At 45.4% G+C, this 15,261-nt stretch overlaps 1 protein-coding gene across 2 annotated transcripts in view; it reads right to left on the reverse strand.

The window, feature by feature from the left end:
* The window catches only part of Kctd3 (potassium channel tetramerization domain containing 3), a 41,604-nt gene extending 26,801 nt beyond the window's left edge, over positions 1-14,803 (reverse strand). For both annotated transcript variants that reach the window (XM_050148181.1, XM_050148180.1), the window contains exons 1-8: positions 14,481-14,803; positions 8,489-8,542; positions 8,080-8,125; positions 6,996-7,069; positions 4,156-4,214; positions 3,833-3,913; positions 2,928-3,068; positions 2,310-2,400 (exon numbers count right to left, since the gene is read on the reverse strand). In XM_050148181.1, coding sequence (XP_050004138.1) covers positions 2,310-2,400; positions 2,928-3,068; positions 3,833-3,913; positions 4,156-4,214; positions 6,996-7,069; positions 8,080-8,125; positions 8,489-8,542; positions 14,481-14,563 — 629 coding nt within the window. In that variant the 5' untranslated portion in view covers positions 14,564-14,803. The remainder of the gene's footprint in view (positions 1-2,309; positions 2,401-2,927; positions 3,069-3,832; positions 3,914-4,155; positions 4,215-6,995; positions 7,070-8,079; positions 8,126-8,488; positions 8,543-14,480) is intronic.
* Between the last annotated feature and the right edge of the window lie 458 nt (positions 14,804-15,261).

The raw sequence follows: 15,261 nt of genomic DNA on the forward strand, positions 1-15,261 counted from the left end.
TAAATTGATATGTTTTCCAAATTTAAGGTCTGTAATTACCCTTTTTGGCCACCAGATGGGGTGATGTATTAAGATAAAATAAAAATACTCATCCAATAAACTAAATCTGCCAGCTATTGAGGAATGAAAGGTGGACTTTTAGGCCCTCTCAGACTGGGCACAAAGCAGGGATTATCCACACTTCAAGACTAATGCCACATGCTGTGTGGCGATGTGGACACAGGGCGGCTCCCCACAGATCCCAACAGGCATGTGGGGAACAGAGAGGAGGGTGTGATCTTGTAAGCAAAGATGTAGGGACACACAACACTCTTTTCCAGAGTGCACACTTTTTACTTGTGTGTCTGCAACAATCAGGACCTTATAGGATGAAATACAGTCTGAAAGCACGACTACACTGGAGCAGACTTTAACCCAATGAGGCGGGTGAACTGGTGTTTTCAAATTGAAATGCGTGCAAAGAAATCTACCAGCTATCTAATTTTCCACGGAGGTGACCTGGAACTGAAAATAGGTTCAGCGCGACAACGAGAACTAACAACCCAGCTCTTTACAGATGACACTGTAGTTAGGAAGGCAGGGCAGAGAGTATCTATCGTCTTTTCATAGTTGAACCTCACCTCAAGGTTTAGTTAAGTATGATTACTAAACACATTATTTCTCAAATTAAACAAGTGTGTTTAAGTATTAAGCATATAGGAGTTCAAGATACCCGAATACACAGATATACAGACATATGTACACATCCATGTACACACACGGTGGGGGTTCACATTCAGCAGGAAGCTGACTTACATAATAAATGATGTCAACATAATTACTCACTCACTTGGAAGAAAGCAAACACATTCTTAACTTTTATACCACCTACAACAAAGGAAATTCTGCCGAGATTAAGAATCTAAAACAGAGTCCAGATGCAAGAGGGCAGCAGTTTACACAGTTCTTTATTTACTCAAAGACTGTCAAACTCAGGAAGGAAATGGGACATGGAACTAAAGCCCAACCACACTGGAGTCAGTAGCCACCACACCGTTCTCCATAAAACCCTGTAAAGTGTCAGAACAAAGTAACCTATTCACAACTACAACCAAAGCCATGCCCAAGCAGGTGGCATGCAGTTCCTTCCAGAGGCAAACCTGCAAGGCACATTGCAGTATTTACAGAGGCAAACCTGCGTGGCAGGTTGCAGTATTTACAATGGGACTATAAACAACTCCCATTTTTTTTTTAACCTTTTTTAAACTTTTAACCTTCAGCTATTTTTTTTTAAACTTTTAACCTTCAGCTATTTTTTTTCCTTAACCAAAATGACAAAAATCTCTAAGTTCTTTGACTTTCCAACAACAAAATTTAAAGAGAGTAAATTCTGGCCACCTCTCCTGCCTCTTCCATCAGAGTAATAGCACTGCCTGTGGTCCACAGCCCATGGGGCTTTGAAGAGAGAGCCAAATGTTCCCCAGTTAAACACAAACAAAGTCACTTTGTGGTGTAGAAGGTTCTTCAGTCTATGTGTTGCTTTCATTGGTTGAATAAAAAAACTGCCTTGACCTTTTGATAGGACAGCACTTAGGTAGGCAGATTAGACAGAACTGTATGCTGGGAAGGGCAATATGGCAGACACCATGGTTCTCCTGCCTGAGATGGATGCTGGTTAGAATCTTTCCTGGTAAGCCACAACGTTGCGGTGATACACAGATTTATTAGAAATGGGTTAAATCAAGATGTAAAAATTAGCCAATAAGAGGCTAGAGATAATAGCTCAGGCAGTGATTTAAGTAATACAATTTCTGTGTGATAATTTTGGGGGTTAAGCTAGCTGGGCTGTGGGACGCAGCCTGCCGCTCCTCCTCCTCCTACAACTTTGGACCCTGCACTCTTCCCCATTGCCCTTCAATCCAATCCAACAACTGCAAACTCCACATAGTACAGACACTGGGCTGTGTCGTTCACACACAGCAGCCCTACCTGACTCCGCCCCACAGTGTGACCGCTATACAGCACAGAGCTCCACTCTACTGCATAGCACAAGACTGACTCATCATAAAAAAGAGATTGGAGGGTTCACATTAATAATCCTGCCTAATGTCGTCAGCCAGAAAAAAACAACATATCTCATCTGCATCAGTTTCTACCACCTGGGAAACATTCAGTAAGGCTAAAGTAGGTATCAAGTAAAAACAAATTTTTACCAAGTGAAATGGGAAACACACAGGAGAAAAACTGATGACTAAAAGAAACAGATATTCAACCTAAATATACAATAAATGATCTAAAATAAAACCAAATAATGCTTAAGGACGAGGTACCTGTAGCACACAGCGAAGTGTGCATACGCAGCTACGATCCAGTTGTGGTGGCCAGCGACTATTAGCACCTTTCGTGGGTCCACTGGAAACCCTGCCGGTTTTAGAGAGAAGCATTTACATCTTAAATGAGTTGGAAAGTTCTGGCTCTGAGGCTTTCTGCCTGTCTGGGTGAAAGGGGGTCAGAGCAGAGCAGGCTCATAAATTATTACAACAGAGCTTGCCTGCACCAGACAGAGGCAGTGTTAAGTAGTTCCAACAGATACCACACAGCCCCAGCAGCCTAATGGGAACTCACTAGCTAGCTCTCAACAGTTTGTCAACTGCTCTACAGACAAAAGAAAAAGAGAAAAAACAAAGTCAGAGGATCATATTACACTTCAAATAAAAATGTGTGTTAAATGAGATTTTCCAAGATATAAATGATGAGTCTAGATATGGCTTGGTATCACAACACTCAGTACTATAGCCATGGGTATAACACACAGTGCCCTAAGAGTGTGTGTGTGGTCTGTGTCTGTGTGGAGCAAAAGAGTAATATTCAAAACTCACACAGCCTGTCTGAGAACCAAGTACAAGCTCTCCTCTGGGTTCCAACCCCCCACCCTACCCCTGGCTTACCCAGCCTAACAGTCTCATCTCCATTTCCAGAGAGCACAGGCTGGGTCCCGCTTCCCTGGGCTTCGCCTTCCACAGAATTCAGTCCATTCCTAGCATCCACTGAGGATCTAGCTGTGCTAGTTATTTTACGGTTGGGAATGCCTACAAAGGAGAAGACACAAATTTATCTGTTTCCCTTCTACAAATTAAAAATATGTCATTGTAACAGAAGGACATGAACATCTAAACTTTGTTACACCTATACCAGTTCTCCAAGCACGTCAGTGTGAGGTTACACCTCCAACCAGTCCCCAAGCATGTCAGTGTATGGCAAACAATTTAACTATAACCAAAAATAAAAAAATAAGAAACAATCCAACCAATTCCTGCAAGTTTTGCTATTCACAGCCAGTGAGATTAAGACTTAGCATATGATGTGCCCTTGGCCCAGCTTCAGGGTAGTGAGCAGTCAATCCGTCTAGTCTAAGCTGCTCTTTGGGCTTATGGTAGTCACATGCCATCCTAACCATGTCCAAATTCACCGTCTCCAGGCTTCACTTCCTCATGCTGTCAGCAGGATCTTCTCTAAAGCAACACCTCCCTCAGAAGCACAGTGCTGCACAGGCAAAGTAACCAAGTAACCAAGGGGACACTAACCAAACTCCACAGAGCTCCAGGGCGTAAGGCCTCGGGCTAAGGGGTCAGTGGTAACATGGCAGCTGTGGGGCTGCCATGGTTTGCTTCTTTGGCCCTACAGAAGAAGGCGTCAACCCCTGCCTGTTCTACATACTGTGTGACTTCACTATCATAAAAGGACACAGTCTGATGAGATTCAGATTTATCCAAACTCAAATAACCAAGATGGTTTTTCTAATTTCTCTGCTTGTTCCTGCTCAACAAGTCTGAACAAATGCAAGCAGCAGTACCTGGTGGGGGCAAGTAGCCATGGAACAGGACACTGCCACAGGATGACCTCTCCAGCTCCTCACACAGCAGCAGCCTTCGCACTGTAAGAGGCAACGCAAGCTCGTCAGGGGACACACATGCACACACACACACAGACCTGCTCACGTAGACTTTCTCTAGTTAAGGGCGGTGAGAAGAGAAAGGAGGAACGTTTAAGGGAACTCACAGCTGAGGTCATCTTTTTACTAGGAAACACTGAGCACTCTCAGGAGGACCTGATAGAGGACACTCTGCCTTTGGGCAAGTCTGCAGGCAGGGTAAATCCTGGGAGATCAACACGTACCTAGCGGAGTGATCCCATAAAACTCGGCTTCGTGTCTGAGGACACTGATGCTCACTCCCCTACAAAGAAACGAAGAAAGGCTGTGAGCTTCCTGACATCGACAGCCTGGGCTGCCACTCAGACGACTGAGAAAGCACCAGGCTCCTCAAGGGGCAGGCGTCAAGCTTAAATCTTGTTTTTCTCACATTGTTTTCCTAACGCCATTAAACACCTGAAAGAAACATCACAGAGCACTGTGTTCTGTTGGGGCTGGAGAGGTGTTCGAGGCTAGGACTGTGCACTGCTCTTCAGAGGAGACGGATTCAGTTCCTACCACCTGAAGGGCAGCTCACATCCACCTGAAACTCCACTTCCAGGGGCTCCAACTTCTCCTGACCTCCAAGAGCACAATGTATGTACGTGGTGTAGACTCATGTGTGGACAAAACACCCCTACATAAAACAATAAATAAAACTTTAAATAAAAAAATTTTGTTACCAACATAAAGACCATACATATTTGTGTGAGCAACAGGGATTTGAGGGCTAATACAAACAAATTATCAAGGAAAATCTGACCAGCAGAAAGCAGCAGAAACCACTGTCTTACTGGATTTCTTTCTATTCATACTGTAACCTTACCCCATTGTACTGTAAGACCCTGTAAGCTCCCCCTCCTCCTGACTGTGCCTACAACAGTGCTCACTTCCACACCTGCAATGTGTGAAGTAAAATCAAGTGAGACTTGGGTTTTAAAGGGCCAGCAAGGGCACTATCCAAATCAAGACAGTGCTATCGCACCCTAGTGAAGTTAGGAACCCATAAAGAACTGAAAGGAGAGGAAGCTCCAGAGCCCACAGCACTCTTGAGGCACTGGAAAGCTCAGCTGTGATCTGCTCCTCCTCTAAGAAGCATTAGCATATATAACTGAGTTAACTGCTATGAGAAGGTATTGGCTAAGAAGGGTTGGAGTAGGGCAGCTGCAGCCCAAAGATGAGGACACAAGCGGTAGGAGTTCAGACTCATCCACATCACAGAAATGACAGTTGGATGAGTGTGGTAGCCCACCTGTAACCCCAGAATGTGGAAGGCAGAGAAGGAGGACCTTAAAGCAAAGTGGCTAGCTAAACTAAACCAAGTAATGGTAAGATCTGGGCTCAACTGAGAGACCCTGCCTCCAAATAAAAGGCAGAGAGAGATCAAGGTGCCTGACATCAACCTTAGTTTGGACACGGACACGCGCGCGCGCACACACACACACACACACACACACACAAATGCTGAAAACTTCCCAACTCTCCTTTAAAACCAAAAGTCAGTGGTACAGTGGCAAAGGCCCAAGACAACGAAGGGTTCAGGACAAACAGGGGACTCCTCAAGGAGCAGCAGGCAGTCCCCTGAACAACTGGGAAACAAATTCGTAATTAGTGGTAAAAGCAATACAAAAATGTTATGCAAGAAATGGTTAAAAGAATTTTTTTTTACAAATTTCTTCCTTTCTTTTTTAAAAGAAACCACTCATAAAATTTAAATTTGCTGGGCCTCTTTTAAGCACCAAAAGGTGTTAGCTGCCATGAAGAGAGGCGAAGAAGCAGGGGCCTTCCTGTGGATGGAACTGTGGGTCAGTCACAAGTAAACAGAGACTTTTGAATTAATTTCTCTAAGGAAACTGACTGCCCATCTCTTACTTACTCCAGGCCCAGACAGAAAACACAAACAAGCATACCTCAATACTCTTCACTGACGTAATACGTGCCTGGCTTGTGTGTGTGTGTGTGTGTGTGTGTGTGTGTGTGTGTGTGTGTGTGTGTATATGTATGTGTATATATATATATATACACATACATATAAGAGAATAAACTGGACCAAAATAAATGAATATACAGCTTCGTCTGAAAAGAGCACACCTTCAGTGAGTAGGAGCCAAAATTAAGTGAAGTAGCAGCTAATGGTAACTCCAAGGTTCCTAAAAGATGACCCTACAAAAACCTTTCCAAAAATACTAATGTTTCTGGTAGGAATGTAAACCAATTCAAGACGGCAAATTCACAAATAAGGTTTAAGTAACCGTTCATGATCCATAACCATCCATAATCTACTACATGTCTATCACAAGGCTGGACTCGGGACACAGTGAAGAGTGGGTGTCCTTCTGGAGCTGAGGTCTGCTGGAGAAAGATCAGTAAAAAGGTAAGAATACACAGCAAGAGCTGAGGCGCTGGCGGGCACAAAGTCCTATGCAAACACAGCAGAAACAGACACCAGAGAGCTGAAGCTCAGGCAGAAAACAGACGAGCAAGGCCAAACCACCAGTCATTTGTCTGAAATAATCTGTTTTCAGCACAACAGCAGCCTGATCAGACTGACTGCTGACTGCAGGGCTGAATGGCATACAGCAGTGCAAAGGAGGGAACTGCCCAGGGAGCTGCCACAGCATCCTGAAGGAAAGAGGCCTGCTGGCCTGTACCCATCCAACTTCAGCTGAGGATGCTTGTTGTCACAGGGTAGATCAGAGATGCTCAGAGGCCGCAAGGGGGACTGAGAGGAAAGAAAGTGCAAGAAGCAGGTAACAAAGCAGGTGGAGAGTCAGCCAAAGTGCATAGCACGGCTGGCGCTATGGCCTACAATTAGCTACCAAGGACGCACTAAAGGTTCCCAACACAAGATCATTTGAGGAGACGACGCAGTAATTACCCGCCATGACTGTCACACGCTGTACACTTGTATCTTACTAACTGTGAACACGGTGTGCTGGTAAGTACAAACACACCAGCTAAAAAGCAGTCTAGGGCAAGCTGCTACTTTGTGAACAGGCCCAAACACTGGCTGCCAGCAAGGCCTCAGAAACGACGAGACTCTTACCTTAAGTCGAGTTCTTTTGTCCGAAGAAAATTTAAAATAGGGGCGAATGCTGCCGGGTCCCTATCAATAAATATCTGCAAGTGAAGAACTGTTTTATTATCAAGTCAAAAAGGTATGTCCCTCCTTCAACACCTGAAACACCAATGAGGAACAGAGACAGACTGAGATTTCCTTGGTTTTGATGCTTCTCAAACTGAAATGGTGTAGCCGTGGTCAGTCAGTGTCATCGTAAGTGTTTTTGTTTCTAGTTACTGAAAGGCTTGGGGGAAGGCACCCGGGAAACCTCATGCTATGGCAGCACACACTGCAGCAGCCTCTGTGATACCCAGGAATGGTGAAGGGTGTTCTGTGTCTCCCCTATGCTGTCACTCACAAGGAGGACCCGCCCAGGCTCTGCTGACAACCTCACCACCTCTGCTTCAAGGGGCAGGAGGATAACTGATGGAGGACCACAGAGTACAGAGGACAAAGATGCTTCCATCAGAAAAACCAAGAACTGGGTTTTTAATTTAATTTTTAACTAAGATAATTTCATGCAGACACATCTGATTTGCTACTTTGTTTTGCCTGCAAATCTCATCAAGTAAACAACTACAAATGCTTCTGTGGGCTGTCACTCTCGTTAACACTGTTACCTGAACACAACTGCATCCACAGCAATGTTTTCAGAGCAGAAACCAACCTCTTGGCTTCAACTGCACAGGCCTTTGTTCCCGCACTGTATTGCTTCACAGTTCATAAAACTTATGAGACTACCACCTGCAAGTTCCTGCCACTCTAATACCAAAATATCTTATTTATATTTATTGACTACTAAAGTTTCAATTATTGACTAAGAACTATTCTGTCAATTGTCAATACAAGTTATACTCTATAATGGCTCTGATCACAAACACCTCAAACTGCTGTATACAATAGATAGTTACTGCTTAAGGGTCTCTCTACAGTTTAGAAACCCTGTATGTGACAATTCACAAAAACAGCCACACTAACTTTATGTTGACTAAAATGTGACCCTTCTTGTCACTATACACTAAAAATTATAAACATCTGCTGATTGAATTTAGAAACACATTATACTTACAGCACCAGTTTCATCCCGAAGTGTTGAAATTCTCCCACTCAGCAAACTAGGAGCCATTAAAACAAGCTAGAGTTAGTTACAAAATCTGAACATAAGCAATTTCCTTACTAAATGCCAAAGCCAATACAAGCAAATTTTCTATCTCCAACTTTAAAAACAATCTGTTTGAACCAGGTGTGGGGTGTAAGCCTATAACTCCAACAATTAGAAAGCTGAGCAGGAGGAACAAGGGTTAAAGATCAGACTGGTATACACAGTAGAACCTTCTCAATGGTATGAAAACAATAAAACTTCTAATTTAAGAGTTAACATTTTTAACAATAAAAAAACTTAATTTAACTAATAAGGAAAAAATTTCATATTTTGGCAAGTATTCAAGTGTATAATAACAAAGAATCACATTAATTACCTGGAAAAAAAGGAGTCTGGAATCCACATAAGTGTCTGTCTTGAGGTGCTGAACCTGCAATTGAAACCACCCTGAGTTATAACTGAGAACACCTTGCGACAGGAGACAGCAACGCACACAAGCGGGTATGACTACTTACAAATTTTCCTGCTGTGCAATCAGAGTTAAGATTTTCAACAGCAAAATCAAAAGCAAAGCTTCCTAAACCCCAACTTTTCTAGTTCATCACAACAAATCCCAACTTGTGGGCTCAGCTATGTGCGAATCTCTGGTGCCACTGCTGTCTCTCCACTTTGTGCTCTGTCTTGTGTCTTCGCCCCACAGCCACCTTCTCCATGGCCAATACTCTAAATACCAGCCTTCTTGCTGACACTATGAGGTTACCAAATCCACAGCGCTGTTTCCAGACACTCCATCCTGTATGGCCCTTTTCTGAGCAACTAGTAACTCGTGTAAATTATATCCGACACTCTCTATACAGCACCTTAAGCTAGCTCCAGTTCATAAGTGGGTGCTGTTTGCTCCTTGCTCATCCCAGCCGGTCATTCAATGTCATTCCTTTCCTTTCTCATCTTCCAAGTGGCACAGCCGATGTCAGCCAACTGCAGGCCAAGCTGAGAACTGCAGAGGCCGAGTGCACACTAAGCAGAGACAAGCAAGTGCTTCAAACATTCCTAAAAACTGTACAACTTCAAGGCTACGTTCAGGAGTTTTATAACAGTAATGATGATGTTTTTAAACATAGGTGGCAGTGTTTGCAGAATGACCTGTCATCCTGTAGTCTCACGCTGGCACAGACCCAACAGCTACTCTGAAATAGAGGTGTGATAATCAGATGCACAACTAAGTGCTTTGTACAGACAGACACGGATTCCTCTGTAAAACCTGTGGACTTTCTATGATTACAACAGAACATTTCTATATAAAGTACTGGGAAACATGTTACTAAGCTGTCCATGTGGCCATTGGCAAGACCAGGCCTTGTCACCTAATGTCAGTAACAGCAGAAAAAAGGACAAGTTCCCTTCCATAAGGATGTCTGACACCACCCAATTCTCTCACAGACATTGCCTACTGTTATCAAAGGAAGCTTCTTAATCAAAGAGAAAAAATTTATCTCTGCCTCCTCCACCCACAAACTCAGTCTGTGAGAAAAACACGCCCTCACACTGACCTACAGAGGGAAAAAGGGAGATAATGGTTCCTTGAAGATTTATGTATTATCTGTGTGTATGAGTGTTTTGTCTGCACATCATCAATGTGCACCATGTGCGTGCTGATGACACAGTGGGACTGGGCAGCAGCTGTGAGATACCATGTGGGTGCTGCAATTCAAAACTGGGTCTTCTGCAAGAGCAATAAGTGCTCTTAACCACTGAACCAACTCTCCAGCCCAAAATAGTTCATTTCCTGTAGATAGATCTCTACATATGTTCCATTGAAAGATCTCACAGAGACACAGGGATGCTAACTCCCAACTAATTTCACAAGTCATAAATAATCTAAGTGTTGTCAAGCAATTCCTATGCTCATTAATCTGACAAAGAAAGGAGCTAAAACCAGGTTAGGTGGTACATGCCTGTAATTCTACTAATCCAGAGGTGGAGGCAGGAGAATGGTCTGAGCTTCATGCCAGTCTGAGGTACACAGCAAATTAGAGGCCAGTGAGACTTTGTCTCAAATAAATACATAAAGATATAATAAATAGGAAGGAGTTCATATCCTCAAGAAAGCATGCCAATATTTCCTAGCAGTATGTCTTAGCAAATGCACAAACCTTTGGGCGTGCCTGCAAAGAAATTCTAGATTAGATTAAATGAAGTGGGAGATCCACCCTAGTCCTGGCTTCATTTCTGCTGCTGTGATAAAACACTGACCAGAATCAACCTAGGAGGAAAAGGGTGTATTTGGCTTCCAGGTCTCAGTTGATCACTGAAGGAGGCCAAGGCGGGAAAGCAAGGCAGGAACTGAAGCAGAAGCCATGGAGCAATGCTACTTGCTGGCTCCCTTTCTGATACAGCCTACACCTGCCTACTTAGGGATGGAACCACCTACAGCCTCCTACATCAATTAGCAATGAAGAAAATGTTCCTCACAGCTGTTCAGCTTGTTTTGCACAACCCAGGACCACCTGCCCAAGAGAGGTACCACCCACAGTGGGCTGGGCCTTCCCACATCAACAATTAATCAAGAAAATGTCCCAAAGATTTGCCTATAGGCCAATCTGAAGGAGACAATTTCTTTTTTAAAAAATTTATTTATTTATTATGTATATAATATTCTGTCTGTGTGTATGCCTGCAGGCCAGAAGAGGGCACCAGACCCCATTACAGATGGTTGTGAGCCACCATGTGGTTGCTGGGAATTGAACTCAGGACCTTTGGAAGAGCAGGCAATGCTCTAACCTCTGAGCCATCTCTCTAGCCCCAGGAGACAATTTCTCAACTGAGGTTCCCTCTTCCTAGATAACTCTCTCTTCCCTTACACAGACATAAAACAATACAAAATAAAAACAACCAGCACCATTCCGTCGGCTGGTGTTCAGGAACTCAAGGCAGGAACTGAAGCAGAGGCCACGGAGCGATGCTGCCTGTTTCTGGGCGAAAGGACTGAATAATAAGGAAAGGGCCTGAACAGCAGTAGGCATCACTCCCTGCGTGAGTGCAGACAGCGTGGCCACCCCATTAAGCTTCTGCACCATGGCCTGCAGCCCCCAAAAGGAGCCCAGAGAAGCTCTGACCTCTGTGAGCTGCTTTCGTCAGTATTCGTCACAGCAAAAAAAAAAAAAAAAAAAAAAAAAAAAAGTACATAGTTTATTGCTTCTGATAGTCCATGTTCATCACTTTCAGGAAACCATGTTAAAGTACACAGGCCTGCTTAAAATCATAATCCCCCATTAGGCATGGTAGCACACTGCTGTAATCCCAGCACTCAAGAGGTGGAGACAGTTAGGCAGCAGGAAGGAAGCCTGCACTATATAGTCAATCAGTATCAAGCAAACCCCAGAAGATAATTTGCAACTTTGGGCAAAGAGACATGAATGTATATATATACACATATATATGTATATATGTGATATATACGATTAACATAGCTTTCTGTTACATATATATGAGAGCCTTTCCTATTTTTTATCTTATATCTGAAGTATGCCAAGGATAGATAGATGGATGGTAAACATATCAAAAAGATGACTAAAGAAATTAGTATATCCAGTTACCCTCCACTCTAGTGGCTTGCTACTAAATTAACCTGAGAATATGAAAGCAACCCAAGTCAAATAATTTGTTATAAAATATCACCATGATGCCACTAACCCTCACGTTTATTTCAAGTTCTATCAGTCTGAGTCTGGTACTATTTATTTATTACTTTGTTTCTGGGAACTGAGCACGGCCAAGCAACTTGCCCAAGGGTGCTAACTCAGAGGGAGGGCCTGCTATGCGCAGAAGAAACCAGCTTCTTTCCCAAACTGCCCATAAGTGGGTCCCTACCAAGTGGCCCTCTCTTACCTAAATTGATACCTAAGTAAATAGATCTTGAGGCACTGGGATTCTTCACTGATGCTGTAATAATAAACACTACCAGTTTTTAAAGAAATCCCCATCAAGTACTGAGTCAGACAAAAAACTTGCTTGTTCTTCTCATTCCTTGAGCAGCTTGCTTCTGTCTTTCTCCTGTGCTCGGGACAAACACTTTGTCGTCTTACTCTGTGACTTCAGAGCTTCAAGCCAAGCCACAGGCCATCTTCAGCCATCAGCATCTTTGCTGACTCTCACAGCCACTCACTATCCCTACTTTCCTGACTGTCTTAACTGTGTTCAACATGTACAAGATAAGCATGACTTCTGCCCTCTTTTAGCTCTCAAGTTCTAACAGGGTATGTAGGTCGATGAAGACCTAGAAGGTGGGGCTCCAACCCTTGGCATCAAATGCTGCCATTGCTTGTGATGTATTCAACCCTAATAACTGTTTCATTCCCACCTAACAACCTTTATCTGTCTTCTAAAATGTTTAAACCAGTAATAAAATTCTGCCAATTTTGTATTCTCCACTGGTTAGCACTTTGAAAAATTCAGAATCAAGTTCCACAGAAGACTCGAAGCTTGAGTATACTTGTAGTCCTTGGAGATCGGCTGCTAAGACACCCACTTTCTTTTTTATTATTTTATTTTATTTTTTATTATTGATACAGGTGTAGGATGGGGTGGGGAGGGGCATCCCACGATGCGCACATGAGGTCAGAGACCAACTCTGTGGGGTCAGCTTTCCTCTTTCACCTGGACACAGGTTCCAGGGATGCCACTCAGGTTGCCAGGCTTGCTTCCTTGAGCGCCTCTATCAGCCTAGCCATGCTTGCTGGCCACATCCATCTCCAGTATACAGTAAATAACAACACAAGGCCTGAGGAGATGGCTCAGTGATTAGAAACACTTGCTGCTCTTGCTCGGTTCCCAGCACCCATGTCAGGTGGCTCACAAGAGAACTCACCACACCTGAAACTCCAGCTCTAAGGGAGTCTTGACTTCCACAGAACCTGCACTCACACACACACACACACACACACACACACACACACACACACTTAAGACAAAATCTTTTCAAAGCTAACAATATAGCTTAGGATTTGTCAAAATGCTCTGTCCTTCTGAATGCCTGACAAGAAATATGTCAGCCATCCAGCGTCAAGATTTTAAATATCATAATCCTGCTCCTCGTGACACACGCCTCAGACCACTTTGTGCGGAGTATTTCTCCTCTGTGTACCGAGCTACTCGCAGTACGTTCATGTAATTTTAGGTGGGCAGGGAAACCACATTTCTTACATTAGGAGATACACAGCTGTGTGTGACCTGGCATGCACACAGTGCGGTTAGAGGGGCAATGGCTTCACCTGTTCACACTCTGCTTTGGAGGGAAAAGGAGAGAGCGAGGTGCAACGGCTTCACCTGTTCACACTCTGCTTTGGAGGGAAAAGGAGAGCGAGCAGGAAGACAAATCTCCAGCACCCAGAGGGTCACAGCACTGTTTCCACTGCTGCTAATCTCTAGTTTTGAAATAAGCAAAAGCGTTACATCATTAAAGTCTTACAGAGTACCCCACTCCCTATATCCTTATGTGCCTAAAACCCGTGCTCCCCTCAACTAGGGCCAACACATAACCCTTTTCCGAGAAGAGTAATGTGTAAGCCATGACGAACCTACAAAAATGGATTTGGTTGTTGTTTTGGGGGAGGTGTTTTTGTTTTACAAACTTAATAAAAGGCACAGAATGGAAGTGGAGGGCCTAAGTGAGGATAAAAAGAGTCCAGCTAGTTTTCTCTTGCCAACACCTAAGGTGCTCACAAGCCACACGCTCCTCTACAAGTGGAACAGACAGACCCTTGCCCATGCACCCAGAGAAACTGACTACAGCCTGCTGGAATGCTCACAGCCCAGTATCAGCTCGCTTGCTTAGCAGGCGAGAGGCCGGGAGTCACTGGCTCAGGCAGACCCAGTGTACCACTGGGCTTTTCTAGCCCGACACTCAGGAACCAGGAGAAATAAAGAAGACTGCGTTCTAGCACACTAGACCCGGGACCAGACTATGAGGAATGGGAGGGGCTGCTTGGACCGTGCAAATGCGTCGCCGCCTGCTGCAGGTACCCCATCTGGCCATGAAGATGCCGTCCTGCCTGCAGCAGGCAGCCCATCTGGTCGTGAAGACGCAGCCCTGCCACAGCGGGTACCGTACCCACATGGCCCTGCAGACGCCTCCCACGCTGCAGAGGGTACCCCACCTGGCCGTACAGACGCCTCCCACGCTGCAGAGGGTACCCCACCTGGCGGTGCAGACGCCTCCTAGGCTGCAGCGAGCGCCCCATCTAGTCGCCGTGATTACGCCGCCCTGCAAGCAGCTGGCACTCCACCTGGACTTGCAGGCAGCGCCCCCGCTGCAGCGCGTATCCTGGGCTTATCCCGCCCCACCCGACCCCGCGCGGCCGCCTGCTCACCTGGTCCCCCCTACGTTCAGCTGCACTATCTCCCCGCTGCTGGCCGCCGCCGCGGCGAAACCGCCGCAGTGCCCGCCCGCCATGTCTGCGGCCGGAGCCGGGGCCGAAGCCAGGAGCAGCGGGTCGCTGGCCGGAGCACACACGGAGCACCGAGCCTCCCGCGGCGTCCCGGCTCGCACCAGCCTTCCCCGCTGCGTGCCTCCGGCCTCCGCCTCCCGCGGCTACAGGCCGCCGGCCGAACCCGGCCTCTCCTCAGGGCCCACTCGCCTCCATGGCGGCCGCCACAGCCGTCGGGAGGACGGGTAGCCGCGTGGGACAAAACGGCGCAGCGCTGACTACGGAGTGGGCGGCGCCTGACAGAAGGAGGAGTTCCAGGCGGCGGGCGGGTCGGGGGCGGCGGGTCTAGAGCAAAGGAGGCTTGGCAGTTGTTTGGGTTGATGTCTCATGCACAGTTCGTTACCTGCAAAGTCCAGAACTTCCATGCTGCCACTGCTCAGAAAGCAAAAACACCCATGTCTGGCAAAGTGTTTCTAGAACGCAGATACACACCATTTTTTTTTTTTTTTGTTTACTGATTCGGATTTTTTGCTCTCGGCATTATGTACTGCAGCCCCAAACCAGGGGCTTTATGCTTGTTAGGCACCACTGACCTAATGGCCATCCCCTAAACCATACTTTTAAAGTCTTCTATGGCAGTGTACCCTAGCTGCTAATGATGACAAGACTGAAGTTAACCTGTGCTGATTGTGGGTTTACTATGGTTCACATATATGCATGTATG

Source organism: Alexandromys fortis, unplaced genomic scaffold, assembly GCF_014885135.2.
Source record: "Alexandromys fortis isolate MF-2015 unplaced genomic scaffold, M_Fortis_MF-2015_v1.1 scaffold_62, whole genome shotgun sequence".
NCBI classification, from domain to species: Eukaryota; Metazoa; Chordata; class Mammalia; order Rodentia; family Cricetidae; genus Alexandromys; species Alexandromys fortis.